The sequence below is a fragment of the Scomber scombrus genome, chromosome 8, assembly GCF_963691925.1.
Source record: "Scomber scombrus chromosome 8, fScoSco1.1, whole genome shotgun sequence".
Lineage (NCBI taxonomy): Eukaryota > Metazoa > Chordata > Actinopteri > Scombriformes > Scombridae > Scomber > Scomber scombrus.
In genome coordinates this window covers 786,422-809,476 of record NC_084977.1, presented here as the reverse complement: position 1 = coordinate 809,476, position 23,055 = coordinate 786,422, and the positions used below count along the sequence as shown (strand labels likewise).

The 23,055-nt window shown below is 44.8% G+C and overlaps 1 protein-coding gene across 1 annotated transcript; it reads left to right on the top strand.

The window, feature by feature from the left end:
• Window positions 1-1,195: 1,195 nt before the first annotated feature.
• lrrc40 (leucine rich repeat containing 40) lies at window positions 1,196-22,355 on the top strand. Its single transcript, XM_062424008.1, has 15 exons — window positions 1,196-1,395; window positions 2,329-2,510; window positions 2,947-3,020; window positions 4,957-5,086; window positions 5,181-5,304; window positions 5,624-5,763; window positions 6,526-6,698; window positions 7,220-7,310; window positions 15,436-15,481; window positions 16,497-16,599; window positions 17,737-17,844; window positions 17,964-18,074; window positions 20,502-20,579; window positions 21,569-21,754; window positions 21,919-22,355. Exons 1-15 carry the CDS (start codon window positions 1,251-1,253, stop codon window positions 22,037-22,039), a joined length of 1,812 nt encoding a protein of 603 aa, XP_062279992.1. The 5' UTR covers window positions 1,196-1,250; the 3' UTR covers window positions 22,040-22,355.
• Window positions 22,356-23,055: the final 700 nt, after the last annotated feature.

The window sequence follows — 23,055 nt, the reverse complement described above, 5'->3', positions numbered from 1 at the left end:
TGAGTGAGGTCTAAGCAATGTTTTGTCTATAGACCAGTAGACTAAGTTCTGTATATTGTAGATGTGTTGGGTCTGCCCATATTTGGGCATGGCTCAACCTGTGGCATTATCTGTATGGTTTAAAGTCTATCCCCGGAGGAGAGAAACTTCAGAATTGAAGGGAGCATCAGAACATAACACTGATCATTCATTTATTTCTCCTTGGCCAAGTAAATAAACCTTTTCAATGCAAGACATCCTGGACTCCTGTCTACTCTCTCCATTGATGTATGGGCTGCATAATTAAAATCATTAGGTATGACATGTGATCCAAGAACACTCAGGCAAGTAGCCTACTCCAAATCAAAGTGAAGCATAACAGATGTAGTCTCACACTTTTTTCATTGACGACTTTATCAGACCTCTTAATTCTACAGCAATCTTTCACCCTTTACACTTTTTAAGTGTCCTTGCATCCAGTCTGCATGAGACTATACCAACAACACCTTTTATTGGAGCTGAGTGGAAAAGCCTATGTAGCCTACACATTCATCCCGTCAGCCAACACCAAGGTTTTCAGGTTTTTCCTACCAAACAGGATCGTTTGTATTGATCTGCTTAACGTCATTCTTAATCCATCCTGCCACAGTGTGCTTTTCTGACACATCCACATCCAACACCTCCTTCCAAACCTCCAGTCTCCATTCCAACCAAGTCTTTTTCGTGTTAACTCTCACTATCAACCTTCCTTTTCTTTCCTTCTATTGCTCCCTCTCCATTTTCTGGCTCCACCCTCCATCCAGGATCCTCCATCCTTTTCTACTCAGAGTGGAAAGTATCGGGAGGTGACGTCACAATTAGCCTGTAATGTTGGAATGTTGCACATTTTGGCAAAATAAAGTTGTTGGGAGGGATTTTGAACATACCCCGGGCCACTTCTTCCAATATACTCGAGTAAACTTCAGAATAAAATGAGGTCCATGCTTAAAATAATTGTCACCATTAATGTGGGTGAAATTAATAATTGATTTCAAGTTTTTTTTTCTTAAATCGCGACAATTTACGTGGTTTGACGATAAAGTACGTGGCCACGCCTATGTGGGTTATTTTTGACAAGTAATTTATGCAAAGTCTTTTGTCTGTTTTGGAGATGAGGCTTTTATTATGAAGGATTGTTGCTGCTGACAGGCGGAAGACGGACAGTTTGGGTGTGGGAAGTAGATGATCACAGTGTAGAGCCAGAAGGAATCATTTCAGTAGATATACTGACAATGTCCCGTTTCAAAAGAGCTGATAAGGTGGACTCTCTGGCGGGCTTCAGGGCGGGAAAGACCGAACCGACCGTTCCTTCCGGTCTGCTGAAGGCGGCCCGCAAAAGCGGCCAACTCAACCTGTCCGGCCGAGGGTTGATAGAAGGTAATGTTATCATGTTCACTTATACAGGGGGTGTATGTAGAAGTCCTGTTTACAAAGCATGTCATCTACGTGCTTTTAAAGTATTGCCATGATCAGATTCACTCCGTTTTCTTTCAGCCACACTAAATCAGATATGGCCTGTAGACCCGTGATCACATACGCTTATCTTTCATGGTCAGTATATTTCAACACGTGTTGTTTGGCTGGATTGAAGTTGTACTTGACTTCAGTTGATGGGCTGCGCAGCAAATCGTATGTAGGCCTACGTGGTAGAATACTTTCTTTCTCTTAGATACTTTCCACATTAGGATTAGCAGGAGCAGCCCTCACTAGTTCTCCTGATGTCACACCACCTCTTGTGTGAATTAGGACTGTAGGAACTAAAGCTAGACAAATATACATCCCCGAAGGTTTAATGACATTTAGATCTGCTGCTTATATGAATGCATGAATGTCTTCTTGACTTCATCCTGCCAATCATGAAACTAGAATTGTGACTGGTTGCAGTATCAATCTGACATCGGTGCCAGTAGGTTTAAGATTTAAATTAAGACTAGACTGTTTTCCCAGAGGGAAATTTGCCTTGGACACCAATTCTGCTGCTGTACAGTGCCAAATAATTCAACAGTACTATACATCATACATCTAATTAATACTGTGATAAAAAAAACATGACCCAGTATGAAAACTGAAAACTATTAAGACAGAAGCAGAAAAGTGGCAGCAGTGATAAATAATGAACAGATTAAGTCATAAATATGAAGTAAAAAATAGTGACACTCTGGTGGAGACCTCGGCACACTTGGCAGCATTTAACACAAACACACATGACACCCATCAATGAAGCCCTGTTAAAGATAAAGTTGTAAATAATTTTCCTTTGACATAAAACACAGTGAGAATGTGTAATAACCATACTAATATGTGTCTCAGTCCCTCAGAATGTGTATCATCTAAACATCGACACACCAGAGGAAGCCCACCAGAATGTGTCCTTTGGAGAGTCAGATCGTTGGTGGGAACAAACTGACCTCACCAAACTGCTGCTTTCATCCAATCAGCTGACACAGCTGTCTGATGACATCAGACTTCTGGCAGGACTCACTACACTTGATGTAAGTAACACTTACAAGTAAGGAGCCCAGTAATGATCCAACAATTAATACACAAATCCTACATGTGGTATGAATATGTCAACAGAAAAAAGTACATGGAATCTGATCATTTGAAATGTTTTCGGCATGTGACACCCCTCCCTGGTACCTTGTTTCCTATCTCGGTACAGATCCTCATATTAAAAAAAGGAAATTCAAATTGCTGTATATTTTTAATTATTATGTCTCTAAAGGAGCTAAAACAACACAGGGCTTCTATAATAAAACATGACTCAAACTAAAACATAATTAATGGAGAAATAAACTCAAAAACTAACAAACTGTTTTTTTATATGATCTATAAAGGGACACTAGTTTTAATTGGTGGATCTAAGAAAAGTGATGAAATATTTTAATTCTAGCTGTTAAACTAAAATGTTTGATTTTGCTCTGGCAGCTCCATGACAACCAGCTGAGCAGTTTACCTGGTGCTTTGGGAGAACTGCAGGAGCTCCAGCAATTGCAGCTTAGGTAAACACACACTCTCTTCAGTCATTAAATCTGGAACAACAATGGAAATGATTTGAAAGACGTTTAATGAGAAATGAAACATTTTGTACCTGAGTGTAAATATTGCTTCACAGATATGGAAAAAAATATGTACAAGAATAAAACAGCAAACTACAGAGCTATGGTAAATGTTGGAGAAAGATTAAAAAAAGAGCAATTGGACAAATAAATGAATAGAAAATAATACAACGGCTTCTATCTCCAGCAGGCCAGACTATTGTAATGCTTCTCTGTGTGGGGTGTCTAAGAAAGCTGTTGGTCAGTTACAGTTGGTACAGAATACAACAGCATGTGTCCTGATGAAAAATAACCCCAATTACCCCTTAACATAGGTCAATCACAGAATTCATTTTAAAATTCTTTCATTGGTTTTTAAATCACTGAATGGTTTTGCCCCGTCTTATTTATTTAACATAGTTAAGACATATGTGTCTGCTAGGTCCCTTAGATCCTCATGATCAAACCTCTTGACTGTTCCAGAGGTCAGTGCAGGCAGTCTAAGCATAAAGGATGTGTTGGGTTTGTACGCCTATCACTTGGTGTGTGTGTGTGTGTGTGTGTGTGTGTGTGTGTGTGTGTGTGTGTGTGTGTGTGTGTGTGTGTGTGTGTGTGTGTGTGCTTCTGTGTCACCGGGGTGGTGCGGTAGTATGAGTGTCATCTTCTGCATCTGTTTGTCATTCAGTTTGTTTGTAACAGAGTGGGTGAAGAGGTAGCCGAATTTCTGTTGACTGCTATCACTACATTCTTATTGTGTTTATAACATCTATCAATGTTATCATTGGGTCAAATAAACACCCTAAACACAGCTAGAGACTCATGCGTCTTGCTTGGACACAGTGTCGGACAGATTCCCCTACACTAACCCTTTCAGTAGTAAATGGTTAAGTTTTTCTTGAGTTTTGATAGTCGCTACAGGCAGCCTTTGTTATTTATGCCCCAATCATCTGGAGCAGTCTACCTGAGGGTTTTTTGCTTTCTCCTGAAGTTTTGAGTGTTCATCTGACGGTTGTTCTAGTCTTATCCTGCCTATTGTAATTTGATCTTGTTGGGACCTAGTAATAATGGGGAAGCCATTATTTAGGGGAGTGGATCTAGTCTCATCACGGGAGCACCATTTGTTAGAACTCATGGCCTCACTGCTGAGCACCAAAATGTAAGAACTAGCTCCACTAAGGAGGGACTGCTATAATGCAGATGATAGTTGCTACAAGGCAACCATACATGTGAGAGTAGAAAGGAATGCGTTTGGTTATTATTAATGACTAATAATTATTAATTATTAACAAGAAATTAAAGAATAATCACTTCTAATGATTAATATGGGGCACCACCGGGTAAACCGGAACAATAACCAAACTGTCTGATTAGCCTCAATCAGTCATAAAAGTAGAAAAGGTGAAGGTGTGAACTCCGAGCACTGTTATATTATTATTGTTTAGGATCGTTCAGGTGGTAGTTGGCACCAGGACCAGCCATCTCAATATTGTGTTTTTCATTTATTCTTTCAGAATAACTCATTTAAAAAATATGCTACCCCTTGAGTCAGTTTACTCTCTATGGGTGTAGAGCACCTGCATTGTTTTAGCTGATAGAGAATCCATCCATTTTATCATGACGTGTTTCTCTCAATACAAAGTTGCACTGACTTTTATTGTTTTATATGTTTGAAACATAAGTAAAAATTAAAAAGAACAAATCTTGTAGTACCTCTGGTCAGTGATTATGTCACCACACAGTGCCACAGCACCCACTTTGACTTAACAGATTTAGACAAAAATCAATAACACTCAAAATCTCTGACAGCAGGAAGAAGCCCTTTGTGGGACTGTGAGAGAAATTGTCTATGATTTAAAAAATAAAGTTAAGTCTAATGTATATTTGATTCCTTTGTGAGCAGTCATAACCAGCTGAGATCAGTGCCAGTGGAGCTGTGTACTCTAAAGAACCTCCGTAGCCTCACACTCCAGAAGAACCTGCTGGAGAGCCTGCCAGGAGAACTGGGCCAGCTTGAGAACCTGACTGAGCTGGTAACTAACACATGTATTACACACCTATCAGGCTCTTTGGTCTGTGTTGTGTGATGGCTTATGTTGTTGTCCTGTCTGTTGTGATTGGTTGAAGGACTTGTCCAATAACCAACTGACAGGTCTGCCTTCCAGCCTGGGCCGGCTCACCTGTCTGCAGAAACTGCACCTGTGTCACAACAAGCTCAGCTGTCTGCCTGACGCCCTGACCCAACTCAAAAGTATGACCAGCTATACTCTATGTCCGCTTCACTGCCTCTTCACCATGCAGCTTTTCACACTTGATGTACCATAAATAATCAAATAGCAGCCTTTATTTACCTCAAAAGTATAAAGAACCAGGCCGGTTTTGAAACAGTATTGCATTAAATATAGGCCTGTTATCCCATGTTATTTGACAGTCCAGCAAGCTTTTTTTCGAAGTATACTGAGTCCCTGAAGTATGTTGAAGTAGTTTTGAAGAGCTGATTACTGAAGCACATTAGTTTGTTCTATTAATGTAAAATAAAACAAAATCAGAGTTCTGACTTTGTTTGACAGATGTTAAGGTGTTGGACTGCAGCAATAACCAGCTGACTGACATTCCTGCCGGCCTATCAGAAATGCTCGCTCTGGAGCAGCTGTACCTCAGACACAACAAGCTCCGCCTCCTCCCACAGCTCCTTGCACCTGCGCTAAAGGTAACCATAGCAACATGAATGCCCCCAGATGTGAAGTGATTTTAGCTCATGATGAGCAAATGAGGGTTGATTCATCACCAAATGTACTGATGGGTGTGCATCCTTTCTGACCCAGTCTGTTGCTGGAGTCATAAATGTTATTCATGTAACAAGCACAGCAGCCATCTGATGTGTGCTGTCAGAGTTGGCAGCAAACTGAAAAATGACACAATATAAGAAGTATAGAATTTAGTTTGGCCCTTTGTTGCATAAGGGCAGGTGGAGCAGGAACCAGAGCATTATTGGTAACAGTATTAAATACTTTATCTTTCTGTCTGATATTTAAAGTTACATTGCCTTAATTTAATATTGAAATAATTTTCTTGTGTTTTCATTGAAATTACAATGTCAAATACACTATTTACATTAATATTTTGTACCTTGTATTTTTATAAGCTTGTAATGATTATTGGTCATCAACATGACCAATGGCCAAAGGAAAATGTGCCTCCTTATTTTAGGTCAGTAACTACAACCTCTATATCTGTATATCTACAGCCTTAAATGTTGATCATATATTATGGGCTCAAGAAATATAATAAACCTTAAAGGGTGCAATGTGATGGAGAACCATTTATTGTGTGTGTGTGTGTGTGTGTGTGTGTGTGTGTGTGTGTGTGTGTGTGTGTGTGTGTGTGTGTGTGTGTGTGTGTGTGTGTGTGTGTGTGTGTGTGTGTGTGTGTGTGTGTGTGTGTGTGTGTGTGTGTGTGTGTGTGTTTTTAGGAGTTGTATGCTGGAAACAACCACATTGAGCAGTTGGAGACGGAGCAGCTGGCTAGCCTGACATTCATCTCTATTCTAGAACTCAGAGACAACAAGATCAAAACCCTCCCTGACCAGATCACCTTACTGAGCATGCTCACACGGCTTGATCTCACCAACAATGACATTACCACGTAGGTCACCATCATCCCCACAGTACCACGACATCACATCCACCCATAGTAATTAACAGTTTGTGCCCGTGAAACAAACTCAACACATGATTGTAGTTTGTAACAAACATGAGCACTGGTCCTTGCACCAGTTCACACTTATCTGCTCAAATGGATTCCACCAAATGGATTCTAGAGTCAGCCTCCTACATATTGAAATTGTCCTTCATGATTTCAGTGTGATGCACACTGTTTGATGTAAAACACTGTTGAGTCTTCCAAGGCAAGTAGTATAAACAAAGAATATACAATTAAGCAGTCATTCCAATTCATAGGTAGGAAAATACATTTTAAAAAAGTATAAAGATAACATAATAATTCCAATAGAAAGAAAGAAAAACAATGAACAAATAAATAAAACGTAAAGGCACACGTGACAGACTTCTTCATTTAAGGTAATATTTATCAGAAGATACTGTCAGGACACTGTCATCACCTGAGTTTCAGATATTTTCATGTGAACAAGAATCTTTCTCTGTCAGTCTTCCAGCATCTCTCAGCCTGCTGCCAAATCTGAATATGCTGCTGTTGGAGGGAAACCCTCTGCGAGGAATCAGGAGAGACCTGCTCACTGTAGGTGTACTGAGGACATAAGCACAGTGAAGGAATGCCTATATTGCAGTGGCAGCACAGCAAACACTGAAATTGCTGAAACCAAACTATAAAACACTGTCAACTGTGACAATTTGGGCCCCATCTTGTGGTCGGCGGATAGCGGGCGTGGCGCACGTGTCTTTGTTAGTTTCCCCTGACGCAGTTGTCATTTTCTCGCCCTGCGCACACGTTGTCTAAATAGCAAATGCTCTTAGATAGGCGGGTGCACAGCGCTCATACACTGTGCTTGTTATGCACACACGGACGCGCAGCAGCACACAAACATGCAAAACATTACCAAAAAAAGGACTGCAATGTGAATTTGTATTATGATGTACATCAACATATTAAAAATACATGTCATATTAGTTAGTCATAATATTAATCAGATTTAATTACCGTACCGTACCGTCTTCTTCCGCTTATCCGGGGTCGGGTTGCGGGGGCAGCAGCCTAAGCAGGGAAGCCCAGACTTCCCTCTCCCCAGCCACTTCGTCCGTGTCCCTCGGGGAGTCCTGTGGGGGGTTCTCTGGGAGAACGGGGTATCGGACCCCCTGATACGGGCCGTCCGTTCCCTGACCGGTGTCAGAGCTTGGTCCACATTGCCGGTAATAAGTCGGAGATGGGGGGGTTCAGCACCTTGGACAGTGTCGCTGTGGACAGTCCTACCAACTGTATGAAGGGTTAACATGAGTAAAACAGTTCTCTTTCATAATATTTCGTTCGATGTCTCACTATGGGATGCACGCCTCGCTGCAGCCCTCAGAAGCATTTATCTCATTACGCCAATCCTGATTGGCTGGTGAACGTGTCCGTCCGCCACAGGTAGTCCCACCTACCTTAAATAGCTCATGCGGCACCACCCTCATTCAAACACCTCTTCTCACTCGGAGCATATCTCGCGTCCAGAGCTAGCTAGCTTAACTGTCCATAGACGGATCTTATTTAGCTTCTGTCGCTGGGCGCTACTAGCTTAGGACATTTTTTCTGCTTCGTCGGTCACACCAGATCGAACTCAGTGCTTTCCTGCCCTCCACGGCTTGGTCAGCACTGCTCTCGACGCCCCACCACGGCTACTCGAGCACCGGGCATTAGCACACCAGCTAATTCTCGGCTTCTTCACGGTTAGCACACCAGCTAACTGCCTCGGCTCCCTGCCTGCACACCAGCTCGCACGGAATGGAGGCTAAAACCCCTCACACCAGAGGGCACGGAGACTCCGGAGCCAGACTCTGTCGCTGCGGGAATAAGATATCGAGCATGGATCCACACCAGGTCTGCTCGTGCTGTCTTGGGCTGGAACACGCCCGGGCGGCTATCGAGGTCCCCGGCTCGTGTCAACACTGTGCGGTGTTCACCATCAAGAGTCTCCGCAGACGACTAGCCCGCCAGGCTAGCCTGTCTGGACATGACCCCTATCTCTCTTCCGACGGCGCCGCCGTCGAGGGCGGAGAGGAGGTGGGGGTCGCTGCGGTGGCGACACCGGAGGCTAGCGCCAGCTGGGGCTCCCAGCTCGAGCTAGCCGCGGTTCCCCCGCTGGAGGAAGACGTCCTGGATTTGGACTATGGGGAAGATGATGATGGTGCCTTGGATCTCCTCATATCAGAGGATGAAGAAGAGGATGACATCTTCATCACACCGGCTCGGGCTGCAAAGCCCGCGGCTTCCGTCGACTCTCGGGATGGAGACGAGAGTAGCACACCAGCTTCTCCCTCCCCCAGCTCGGACATGCTCGACGTGTGCAAACGCGCAGCTGCCCGGCTGGGCATCCCCTGGCCCGCTGTCGTAGCTGAGATCACCAGATCACGTTACGAGGGGAAGAAATTGCCCTTGGCCAAGAGCGCGACGAAGCAACTTCTCCCCGTCTTCCCGGAGCTGCTGGAGGAGGTGGCGCGCTCATGGAGAGACCGCCCCTACAGCAGCCGGAGCCCGGTTCCCGGGGCCTCGTCCCTCGACTGTGAGGCGATGGAGAGCCTGGGTTTGCTCCGCATGCCTCCGATGGAGCCACTTGTTGCAGCTCACCTTCACCCCCAGCTGTCAGCGGTGTCCTCCCGGAGCCCCAGCCTGCCGTCCAAGTCCGACCGTTTTCAGTCAGCCCTGACTGAGAAAGCGTACAAGGCGGTGGCGCTCTCGGCCAGAGCGCTCAATGTCCTCTCGCTGCTCACGGCTTACCAGGCTGAGTTGTGCGAGGATGTTGTGCAAACTCAGGACTCAGCTGCGTGGGAGGAGATACCGGTCATCACCGACCTGTGTCTCCGTGTCCAACGCTGCGCGGTCCAGGCCACGGGTAGAGCGATGGGGACCATGGTTCTGCAGGAGCGAGCGCGGTGGCTCAACCTCGCCAGCCTGTCAGACAGAGAGAAGGACGACGTCCTGGACATGCCCATTGTCCCGGAGGGGATTTTTGGTTCCGCCCTAGCATCGATGCAACAACGGTGTGAAGCCAAAAAGAAGGAAGACGAAGCTCTCAAGCTCTGCCTCCCTCGCAAGCCCCCAGCTCCCTCTCCACCTGCGCAGCGTAAATCATTCGCGCAGGCTGCTTCCCGGGTTTCGCAGTTCAAAATACCGAAACATCCGAAGCCTCAGCCCGCCCCGCCGCCTGTGCCCGGTCGGCCCGGCTGGTTCAAGAAGCCCTCGGCCCCAGCTACAGCTCCGCCGGCACAGCCCGCGCAAGCTACCAGCCACCAGGCCAGGAAGAAAAAGAGAGCGGCCTGACCGCCCCTCTCGTCACCGGTGATGCAGCTGGAAGTTCCCTGTTCTCCAGCTCCACCTGTTTGGCTTCCGAGCGTGCACTCCGGGGCCCCCCACGCCCCCATCTCCCAGCTGCCACGGACCGTGCCAGAGCAGACCGGGAGAGACGGACATCTGACGGCAGAGGGTTCAGCGGTTGCCCCTCTCCCATGTCCACAAGCACGCACACACACACAAGTTTTCATAAAGAAAATAAAATGTGTCCCGCTGTCGCATCCGGGCCGAGTGCCGAGGGCGCAGCTAATAAAAGCCAAAACTATAAAAATAAACAGCGCGGTGGCGGCACCTGCTGTCCCACCCCCGGGGAAAGCTGCGGCTTTTCCCGGGGTGAGGGCAGTGAGGTCCCCGTCACTGCGTTGTCCTCCCGGGCCAAAGTGCACAGCACCGCCCAGAGGCCATGTCAGTTTTCCACCACGAGAGGGCGCCACCGCACCGCGGTTGGGACCTCTCATGGTGGAAGAGCTGCAGCGCGTCTCACCTCTCTGCCGCAGGTGGCAGAGGTGGGCTGCGCTCGCAGCTTCGCCCTGGGTGTTGAAGACGATTTTGAGGGGTTACAGGCTGCAGTTTGCCGCTGTTCCCCCTCGATTCGCCGGCATAATACACTCCCAGGCTCAGGGAGAGTCAGCTCGTGTTTTGCAAGAGGAAATCCTCTCACTGTTAAACAAAGGAGCAATCTGTGTCGTTCCTCCCGCACAGTGTCAGAGCGGTTTTTACTCCAGGTACTTTCTGGTCCCAAAACGGGGGGGGAGTGGTATTCGCCCTATCCTGGATCTACGTGCTCTGAACAAATTTCTCAGGAAATACAAGTTCAGGATGCTCACACACGCATCCCTGCTGCGCCTGGTGCGACAGAACGATTGGTTCACTTCTGTCGATCTGAAAGACGCATATTTCCACATTCCAATATATCCTCCCCACAGAAAGTATCTGAGGTTCGCTTTCCAGGGGACGTGCTACGAGTACCGCGTGCTCCCATTCGGTCTGTCTTTAAGCCCGAGGGTGTTCGTCCGGTGCACGGAAGCGGCGATAGCCCCACTGAGACAGCAGGGCATTCGCTTGGCCACATATCTGGACGATTGGCTACTTTTGGCACAATCGAGGCAGGAGGCCATGGCGCATACGCGTATTCTCACACGGCACCTATTAGACCTGGGTTTTGTGATAAACGCGGAAAAGAGCATGCTGTGCCCGACACAGGACATAATCTTTCTGGGATTATCCCTGGACTCGGTGATTTTCACGGCGCGCCTCTCGGCGGAGCGAGTGAGAGCTTTCAGAGCATGTCTCGCGCTTTTCCATCCAGGCAAATCTGTTCAATTCAGATTGTGTCTTCGATTACTCGGACTGATGGCGTCAGCCATTCTCGTGGTTCGTCTCGGTCGCCTCCACATGCGGGAATTCCAGCTCTGGGTGGCCTCATGCGGGCTGGATCCCGTGCGTCATGGCGCACGGAGAGTGTTGGTTACGCCGGGGTGCGTCAGGGCACTGCGCCACTGGCGAGCCCCGTCGTTTCTGACCCGCGGGGTGCCCATGGGCTCTGTCCTGTCCAGGAAGGTGGTCACTACGGACGCCAGCCTGACAGGGTGGGGCGGAATTCACGAGGGCCGGTCAGTGAGGGGCCGCTGGAGTGTGGACCTCCAGCGGTCTCACATAAATTTTCTGGAACTTTCAGCGGTGTTCCTCTCCCTGAAACACTTCCTTCCGTCTCTCATGGGCCATCATGTCCTGGTGAGGACGGACAATACGACGACGGTAGCGTACATCAACCGCCAAGGGGGGTTGCGCTCTCGTCAGTTGCACATGCTGGCACGCAGACTGATCCTGTGGAGCTGCGGTCGTCTCCTCTCCCTGAGGGCGACGCACGTCCCGGGAGCTCTGAACACGGGCGCGGACCTGTTGTCCAGGGGCGCGCCGGTATACGGGGAGTGGACTCTGCACCCAGAGATTGTGGAACAGATATGGGCCCGTTATGGTCGGGCCGCGGTGGATCTGTTCGCGTCAAGAGGAAACGCGCAGTGCGCGCTGTTTTACTCTCTGCGCAACCTGGATGCTCCCCTCGGCATAGACGCACTAGCGCACGTCTGGCCGCACGAGCTTCTTTACGCGTTCCCTCCCCTGGCCCTGATACCCCCCACTCTGTCCAGAGTGAGGGACCACGGCCACGCGCTGATTCTGATAGCTCCGCATTGGCCTGCAATGCATTGGCTGGCGGAGATATATCGGTTGCTGTGCGCGCAACCTTGGCAGCTCCCGCTGCGCAGGGACCTGTTATCACAGGGGGGGGGGACGGTTTTCCACCCGCACCCAGAACGCCTGGCGCTGTGGGTTTGGCCCCTGAGTGGTTCAATTTGTCAGCTGTGGGACTCCCACAGCGTGTGATTTCCACTATACAAAGTGCTCGAGCCTCTTCCACTAGGTCTCTGTATGACTGTAAGTGGAGAGTGTTTGAGGACTGGTGTCACAGAAATGGCCACGTTCCTTTTCAGTGTCCAGTAGGTGTGATATTGTCATTCTTACAGGACCTGATTGACAAACGAAAAGCCTTCTCCACAGTTAAAGTGTACTTGGCAGCTATAGCCGCCTGTCACGTGGGGTTTGGGAAACAAACAGCGAGCCAGCACCCGCTGGTTTGCCGTTTTATGAAGGGAGCGCGCAGGCTTCTCCCCGTGTCCAGACCGCTGGTGCCACCATGGGATCTGGCTGTGGTTCTGGAGGGGCTCAAGGGTCCTCCTTTTGAGCCGCTGGGGGGAGCAGGCTTGAAACACCTGTCTCTCAAGACAGTGTTGTTACTGGCTCTGGCTTCGGCTAAACGGGTTAGTGACATCCATGCGCTTTCGGTGCATCCATCATGCACTCAGCTTTACCCGGGGGATGTGAGGATGATTTTGAAGCCCAACCCGGCCTTTGTGCCTAAGGTAGTGGGCTCATGTTCTCCTATTGACCTTGTGGCCTTTGCTGCCTCGCCTGGAGAGCAGCGGTCACATGCGTTATGTCCAGTCCGTGCGGTGCGCACTTACATGGACAGGACTAAGGGTTTCAGGAGGAGCGATCAGCTGTTTGTCTCCTGGGCTAATCCTCATAAGGGGAAACCTGTCACAAAGCAGCGCCTGTCCCACTGGGTCGTGGAGGCGATTGCTTTGGCTTATACGAGTCAGGGTTTGCAGACACCTGCGGATCTGCGGGCGCACTCGACTCGGGGCTTGGCCGCATCCTGGGCCTTATTCAGGGGAGTTTCTGTTCAGGACATCTGTGCTGCAGCGAGTTGGTCCTCGCCTCTCACTTTTGTCCGTTTTTATATGCTGGACGTCTCCGCTCCGTGCGTGGCACGCGCGGTTTTGCTGTCCTGATTGGAACAGAGTACCTTTTTCCCTGTGGGTTGGTGGACGCTCGATAAGCTTGTCTGGCAATACGGGAGCAACCATATCCCATAGTGAGACATCGAACGAAATATTATGAAAGAGAACTTTAGGTTATTTACATAACCCCGGTTCTCTGAGTAATATGAGTGAGATGTCTCACCAGACTACCCTTCTTGCTTGGGCGAGTGAGAAGAGGTGCTTATCTTGAATGAGGGTGGTGCCGTCCGCATGAGCTATTTAAGGTAGGTGGGACTACCTGTGGCGGACGGACACGTTCACCAGCCAATCAGGATTGGCGTAATGAGATAAATGCTTCTGAGGGCTGCAGCGAGGCGTGCATCCCATAGTGAGACATCTCACTCATATTACTCAGAGAACCGGGGTTATGTAAATAACCTAAAGTTTTTGAACAATATTTAACTCATATTATTGAGATGACATGGATCAGGTTTGCATACTTTCAACAATTATAACCCTGCTGAGTTTACTACATGACTGAACAAAATGACTTTAAAGAGAACCAAAATTGTGTTAAAAGATAAATAAACGAAAACAAAGCGCCAAGATATCTGTGTGGTGCAGCTGCATGCACAGTGACCTGATGGGAGGAGACGTGAAAATATGCAGCACAAAGTGAGTTGTTGGTGTTTTTGTGGAGAATGGATCTCAGAACCACGTCTGCTTCTGGAGGAAAGACGCTCCGCTGCCACTTAGTTATTTTATCAACAAGAAAATCATCTGAACATCTGTGGTTCAAACATCTGTATTAATCTGTTAATGAATGTGGTTCTTACAGTGTCTGTTATCCACAGCTATACTGTAGACTAATATGTTGATAAGTCTGCAGCCTCTGAGATGCTGCACAGAGCGCAGTGCCATTACACACAGCCATCACTGTTTATTAAATCAGCTGATGACATCAGGCTGCTGCATTAAAACCACACACACCTCTACACTCATCATACTGGTCAGTTATAACCACACACACCTCTACACTCATCAGACTGGTCAGTTATAACCACACACACCTCTACACTCATCAGACTGGTCAGTTATAACTCTATATTCTTCATTTTTATGAATGACATGTCGGCTTAGCAGCTTATCAGCCAACTTTCTTTACAGCAAAAGTAACTCATGTTTTATTCTTGAAACACATTGCTTGACAAATGCGCCGTTATAATATTAATCTGCCAAAGTGTCAGCGCTCCTGGCTTTTAAAGGGAATGGGAGACACTGATTGGTTTACCGCGTGTTACGCCCAAAACACTTATGATTAATGAGGGGACTTAAGTACATCCCTTTTAGACCATGCGCTTGGCGCAGTGACCATTTTTCCGCCGTTAAAATAGCAAAAGTGGATTTGTACATGACCAAAGGCACTTGCGCCACTCGCTCCACGCCATGCGCTATAGATCATTAAAATGGGGCCCTTTATCTGTGTCTAGATATTGGTGTTAATGTTGAATTAAAGAAATATTTTTTAAGATGATCTAGATTAAATACAAATAATAGATTGTATAATATGAGAAAAGCATTGGAGAAATACACATATACAATGTGAGAAAGTGGCTGTCACTGTGACAGTTTACTGTGTCACAGTAACTTCCGTTTAAAATATATTCCAGCCCAAATCAACAAGATTTGACAAACCTGCCCCTAGGGCTGGTTTTCTAGGAAAAATGTCTCTATATAACTGTTACTTTAATAGAAAAGTTACTATTTAATAGCTTTATAATGCTTTGCTTTCCATAACTCACATCACAACAAATATTGTGCATGCAGTTCATTTGAGTGGATGCTAACCATAAATGAAAACAATATCCTACAGATGTATCCTACAGGTTTTAAAGATGATACTTCACTTACAGAATTTCATTGGAATTTCATCTGTGTAAAACCCATAAATCAGTTGGTAATGTTCATGTAGTTCTGACTAAAAGATACATTCCTAATAATATTCTAACACTCCTTTTCTGTTGTCCTCATCACAGAAAGGAACCAATGAGCTTCTGAAATATTTAAGAGGAAGAATTAAAGGTACAGTTCACTTTTTACGCTGACAGGGAACTGTTGATCCCTGAACCCAGAGGGACTGAAACAGTTCCATCAAAAGCCTCAGACTGGTGCATGCAGAATGTCTTTTAGTTAGAAACCAACACGTTTGTGATGACAGCAGAATGAAGATTTGCCAATAATCCCCGCACTAATCATTCATTACACATCAAATCATTTATTAATTGATTAGGTCCAATACGAATTATAAAGTCTTTAAGAGTTATATCAGAATTGTTGTGTCACTCGTGTGCACAGAGGCAGAAAGTCAGCTGGTTCAGCCAGAGACGCACTCCAGTGGGCATGCACAATAGAAAATTAAAATGACTTGAGCCTTGCTTAAGAAAGCCTGGCACACAGTACCTCAGGGAAACTGCAAGGAACATGGAAAAGAGACTAAATAAACATTAAAAACAGAATAGACTGATTAAAGGGTTAAAGGTCTTGAACCAGGAATCAGTGGACGACTATAGAAAGATCAAGGAAGACATTAACATCCACCACTGAAGCCCATCTTTGAACAGAGACAGGAGACACCATCTCGTCCATATACAACCACCTGTTATCATGTGAAATTCACACTTGTGTCTCATGGTGAAATCTCAAACAGATGCAGTTTTAAGTTGTGAAGAGGCTAGTAAGGGGAGCTTGAGTTTTGGATGCTTGTATCAGTCCATATCTTCCAGATAAAATGTATGATGTATTCCAGTCATGCTGCTTTGTTGCTTCTTCCTAGGAGACTGGACACTGCAAGTTGTTACTTTAACCCACCTTAAAGGTGCAGTGTGTAGGATTTAGTGTCATGCTCACAAAATGTGATAGAGAGTCTAGTTTTATGTGTGTGTGTGTGTGTGTGTGTGTGTGTGTGTGTGTGTGTGTGTGTGTGTGTGTGTGTGTGTGTGTGTGTGTGTGTGTGTGTGTGTGTGTGTGTGTGTGTGTGTGTGTGTGTGTGTGTGTGTGTGTGTGTGTGTGTGTGTGTGTGTGTGTGTGTGTGTTGCAGAGGAGCCTGAGAGAGCAGATGAAGGACCTACAGCCATGACGTTACCCAGCCAGGCCAGGATCAATGTACATAACATTAAGACTCTCAAGTTATTGGATTATAGGTTAGTGATACACACTGGTATCTGTATTTCCCAACAAAAGTGAGAAAAAAGCCAAGAAGAATCAATGACATATCCTGTAACACTCTGGACCAAACTGTACATTCAACTTGTCATGAGGCAGCCATCTTGGTCTTGTACAATGTTGAAGCAGCTGCTTGATCCAGGTTACTGCCTTTAATCAGTGCAGGACAGTGAATTTTAGTTTTAAGGCTGCATCAAGACGTTTCAGGTTGAAGGACTTCACATTAAGGGCTTGTTTCACAAAAGTGATTTGTGTGCTTACACACACATCGTAAATGGTGGCAGCATCACATTTCATAAATGATTGTTGCTCTCAGATTGTAGAGACATGAGTCTTGCAGGGCTAGTATTCCATTTCTATTTATTAGTTATATGTGTCAAAATGAGAAGGATGAAAAGATCCCATGTGGGTTGCCTGAGCTTGTTTAGTGCTGCATACAGTTTTCTACTGAGCTGACTAGTAATTAGTTATAACCAGATCAGATTCATTGGAAGAAAACAGTTAGACAAACTTATTAGGAAGAGAAAAAAAAGGTATTTGTCAAGATAATTATTCAAACTGTCATTTGTGAATAACTCACATTAACCATTACATAGTTTATCCATTGACTGGGTTATTTTTTAACAGTAAAATGTCCAACTTACTACATACCTAAATTCTTTGATAATCAAATTCAAGTTATCCTTGTCAAAAATATATTATGTTATGTGTTATGTCAATAAATTGTTATTAGACATCAGTATCTGCATCTCAAATCCAGCATCTAGACTGCCTTCCTGTTTCAACTTTGAACTGTACTTTCTGTTATTGTGTGCATGCAGTAAACCTGTACAATGAACTATTATTAGGATTATGGACCTCCAAATATTCAAATTTCCATCATAATTATTTTTAGTTTTCCCAGATCTCAGTAACTACTTTAATGAGTGTAGTGTTATCCTAACTAAATAACAGAATAAGACCAAACAGGAGTTTAAAGCTGTATGGAGCTGCGTGGTTGGATATTTCTTTTCACTGGTTTCAGAACTACAGCAACTTTCACATCAGTTATTATTTGATGTGTTACAAGTGAGAGTCACTAGCGTTGAGCTAACTTTGTGTGTGTTTGTGTTCAGTGAGAAGAAGGCAGATAATATTCCAGATGAGCTGTTTGATGCTGCAGCAGATCAAGCTGTTACCACTGTTAACTTCAGCAAGAACCAGCTGTCCTTCATACCACCCAGGTACACACAAACATACATCATCAGGGTGGGACCGAGATCAATGATAATATTGCAACAAAAGGCTGTTTAAACAGAGATGAATTCCAGACTAACCATAGATGTGTGAACTGTGTGTGCAGACTGATGGAGTTCCAGTCTTCACTATCAGATATCCAGCTGGGCTTCAACAAACTGACCTGCTGTCCTCCTGACATCTGCAAGTTACTGCAGCTGACACATATCGACCTCAGGTACACACACCCACACAGATCAACACTCAGTAATGTTGGCATTGTGCAAAGTTCTACTTATACAGTATTCATATATATGGCTGCAACTAACAATTCTTTTATCAATGAATCTGTCAGTTAGTTTCTTGATTAAACAAATTATCTATAAAATGTCAGAAAATAGTGAAAAAAAGACAACCCATCTTCAAATGTCAGAATCCAAAGATATATATATGTAAAAAAAAAAAAAAAAAAAAAAAAGAATACAAATATAAACTCACCGGCCACTTTATTAGCTTCACCTTGCTAGAACTGGGTTGGACCCCCTTTTGCCTTCAGAACTGCCTTAATCCTTCGTGGCATAGATTCAACAAGGTACTGGAAACATTCCTCAGAGAGTTTGGTCCATATTGACATGATAGCATCACGCAGTTGCGGCAGATTTGTCGGCTGCACATCCATGATGCGAATCTCCCGTTCCACCACATCCCAAAGGTGCTCTATTGGATTGAGATCTGGTGACTGTGGAGGCCATTTGAGTACAGTGAACTCATTGTCATGTTCAAGAAACCAGTCTGAGATGATTGGCGCTTTATAACATGGCGCGTTATCCTGCTGGAAGTAGCCATCAGAAGATGGGTACACTGTGGTCATAAAGGGATGGACATGGTCAGCAACAATACTCAGGTAGGCTGTGGCGTTGACATGATGCTCAATTGGTACTAAGGGGCCCAAAGTGTGCCAAGAAAATATCCCCCACACCATTGTACCACCACCACCAGCCTGAACCGTTGATACAAGGCAGGATGGATCCATGCTTTCATGTTGTTTACGCCAAATTCTGACCCTACCATCCGAATGTCGCAGCAGAAATCGAGACTCATCAGACCAGGCAACCTTTTTCCAATCTTCTATTGTCCAATTTTGGTGAGCCTGTGCGAATTGTAGCCTCAGTTTCCTGTTCTTAGCTGACAGGAGTGGCACCCGGTGTGGTCTTCTGCTGCTGTAGCCCATCCGCCTCAAAGTTGGACGTGTTGTGCGTTCAGAGATGCTCTTCTGCATACCTCGGTTGTAACGAGTGGTTATTTGAGTTACTGTTGCCTTTCTATCAGCTCGAACCAGTCTGGCCATTCTCCTCTGACCTCTGGCATCAACAAGGCATTTGCGCCCACAGAACTGCTGCTCACTGGATATTTTCTCTTTTTCGGACCATTCTCTGTAAACCCTAGAGATGGTTGTGCGTGAAAATCCCAGTAGATCAGCAGTTTCTGAAATACTCAGACCAGCCCGTCTGGCACCAACAACCATGCCACGTTCAAAGTCACTTAAATCACCTTTCTTCCCCATTCTGATGTTCGGTTTGAACTGCAGCAGATCGTCTTGACCAAGTCTACATGCCTAAATGCATTGAGTTGCTGCCATGTGATTGGCTGATTAGAAATTTGGGTTAACGAGCAGTTGGACAGGTGTACCTAATAAAGTGGCCGGTGAGTGTATATGCCAAATGACATAAAACTCAGAAAATATTTGACATTGGAAAATCTAACACTTAAGTGTTCCCAAAGTTGGTGCCAGGAGGACAAGCCAAAGGGTGCCACAAGATGAATTATTGTTCTTTTTTAATAACATTTTATCAATTAAAAAATCAGCTGACATGACAACTCACTGTTGCTGTTAGATAGTAGTACAATATGTTTTTCAGCACAGGAGTTTTGCAGGAGCATCCATGTCACATTAAAATACACAAAACCTTTTTTGGGGTTTAATTAATGAAAATTGAATGATGTTGAATTGAACTGAATGCTGCCAGACATTAAAAGTTATATAATCATCATTTCTTTTGCACAACTTAAAACTTAATACCGCAAATAAGTCAGTCAGATCCGTCTGTGAAAATGTGTTATTTCACCTTTTTGCTTATGATACAGTGCATACGAGGAAAAAGAAAACACTAATGATCAGACCATCAGTCTGTTGCTTACAATCTGAATACTGAACGCTTTATATAAAGCATGTAAATAAATAGGGATTAAATGAGCACCCCAACCTTATGTTTTGTCATGTTGAATTCAGCTTGGACACTGATTGTGTCCAATGTCTAAAACACAACATATATTTTTATAGGATCAAAGGAGATGTACAGATTTGATGAAATTAGTGAAAGTGAGAGTCTCACAATGATCTTTGATTAACTCACAGTGATACATTCCACAACTAAATGAGATGTCAAATCCGGCACTTGATATTATTTTCCTGCTCACCACTCTTCTCCAGCAGTGCCACTGTTCCTGTTCATGCACCGGGTGCCAAATATAATAGACCCCTTACAAAACATTTACATATTGGAGACTTATGTTTGGCTTAGGAACAGGATAGGAAAAGGATTTCAATGTATAATCATTAGTAAAGGAGTTAATGTTCCACTGATGTGCTGACTTTTTCTTCCAGGAATAACCAGCTGAGTGATTTACCTTCTGAACTGGAGAACTTGACTAAACTACGCTCCATTATCCTCAGTTCCAACAGGTAACTCACTCTTTCAAGACCACTTCAACTCCAAATGAAATCTGCTGGTATTTCTTTTAATGGAACTGAAGTTTGCACAACCACCAAACACACACCTTAGCTACTGCAATTTCATGTTATCTGACATGTTACACTCCAGCTCAGAGGAAACCCCTCTACCAAGCTCCAAAGAACCAGCAGCAAGAGATGACAGCCTTCCAGCTATTTATTTCTCACAGTTAAAGGGAAATGTGGCTTTATGGTTTGCTTATAAACGTAATGAATCCATCTTGTGCTACCTATTCAAAACAAAAGCTACCTAAGCCCTAAAAACAGGTGATTAAGACAGAAAACTACATCTGCTTCCCACCCTGACACATCCCTGTGCTGCCGTAGCTACTTACCTGGAAGTGGAGAGAGGATTCACCTACACACTCATTTACATCATTCAATCAGAGCACTTTACACACACAGAGCTCACGGCAGCTTCATTAGAGGGAAATCCACACACAGCACATAATACACAATGTTGCAGTGCAGGAGTTTTCAATAAAAGCACCAGTGTGTCAGGTTCCTGCAGGTTTCATTATTTGTTGATTTTAGTTTTGTTATATATTTCATGATAGCTCATCAGGCTCATAGATGTTTACATATACCAGTCAAAAGTTTGGACACACATTCCTATTCACTTGAAATTTGAAAGATTTCAAAGATTTTACTGATACTGTATGTAGAATAATTCAAACTACTCAAGATTTTACAAAAGCCACCCAGTGTAAACCTCTGCATAGCATATACCTGTCATTCCTCGCTCTAAACGGGGACCGGGACCCTTCTCTCTCCTTGTGTCTTTGAGACACATTTAAGGGATGACAGCATCACTGATGGTGGATATATATAATAGATGTAGGATTATTGAGGCAGATGTAGGACTGGAAGTAGCATTACTTGAATGGAAAGCACCTATAGTAAAGTAGGTCTTTGAGTCAGAATCTTTGTACTCATCACAGGTTCAAGTCCTTCCCTGAAGTCCTCTATCAGATAGTTTCCTTGGAGACGGTGTTGCTTGGTAACAACCAAGTGGGCGGGTTGGACCCTAGTTTTCTGATGAAGTTGGTTCATCTGTCAACACTGGACCTGTCAAACAATGACCTGCTGAACATTCCCCCTGAACTGGGCCTGTGTACCAGCCTCAGGTAAGGAACACACCTCCTTCTGCCAACATGTTTCTGAGTCTGAGCTCCTCCACTGCATCACACCACCAGCTGCTCTGTCAGTGTTTATGTGATGGCATGCAGGAAACCATATCACTACTGTGGCACTTTAACACACTCTGAGTTAAGGTCTGTGTTGTCCTCAGGTGTCTCAGTCTGGAGGGGAATCCTTTCCGCACACCCAGAGCAGCCATTGTGGCCAAAGGAACGGATGCAGTGTTGGAGTACCTCCGTGGCCGCATACCTACATCAGCTCTGCTACCATAATCATCATGATTTTTTTTTTCAGTGTGCAATTCCGAATTTTTTACTAATTTTGACACTTTAATGCATCAGCGTTACACAAGTATTCAATTCAGAATCCACATTTGTGTGTTAAGTTGTGTTGATATCACACAGTCTGCACTGTGAAGCAAGACAATAGAGCAGTCTCCATCTGAAGTTGCAGTGATGTGATTTGTGTTCGATGGATATTTGGAATTTTTAAATGAGATGAATGTTGCTGGACAATCCTGTTCAAGCTACATGTGTGACAGAAAAAAACCAATGACAAAGCCACTTTGGCACTTAATAAAGTTGTTGCTAAGAACCGTGGTGTGAATTTTTTAACATTGTAATATCAACATTCCATTGTCCAGTGCAAGCTCTGTAACAAGATGAAGAAAAATGATTTTCACATCCTCAGTCTCAGGCTCTTTATCTTTTGAAGTAGTCGTGCCACGTTCAATTCGAGGATCTTCTCCAGGTCTGCACTTAATCCCAATCCCAAGTACTTCATGGATTTGGGATTGGCTACAGGCATCCACTTGAATCGAAAAGAAACTGCTGATGAAAAGCATGTTTTAGATACAGGCATCACCTCTGATTTATTTTGTACCCAGAGAGCTCTGCAAATGCCTCAATCTCATTTAAAACTAGAGGTATAAAATGAACAGCAGCAAAATATTGTCTGTGTATAAAAATAATTAGTGTTCGCTGCCCCCACTCTATACACCCCTAATACCTGCAGCCACTGATTCTAGGAATATGGTGAACAGCAGAGCATCTGTTTTGAGCTCCTTGGAAGGCCAAAGAAGGGAGGCCATCAGACCATTAGTTAAAACAAAGTAGACCACCTTCACCCATTTTAGGAATCCATCCCTAAACCATTCCACTATATCAAACACTTTCTACGCATTTAGGGAGAAGGCAGCTGTGGGTGTATCCTATCCCAGCTAGACCAAATAAGATGCAATAAGCGTCTGACATTGTCACATGATGACCATCCTTTAACAAAGCCTACC

Bases quoted from the DNA above. Each gene is read 5' to 3' on its own strand.
- lrrc40 (XM_062424008.1), top strand. From the start codon at position 1,251: ATGTCCCGTTTCAAAAGAGCTGATAAGGTGGACTCTCTGGCGGGCTTC. The intron at 5,305-5,623 runs GTATGACCAGCT...TTTGTTTGACAG, and splicing joins CGCCCTGACCCAACTCAAAA to ATGTTAAGGTGTTGGACTGC. The intron at 15,482-16,496 runs GTACAGTTCACT...TGTGTGTTGCAG, and splicing joins TTTAAGAGGAAGAATTAAAG to AGGAGCCTGAGAGAGCAGAT.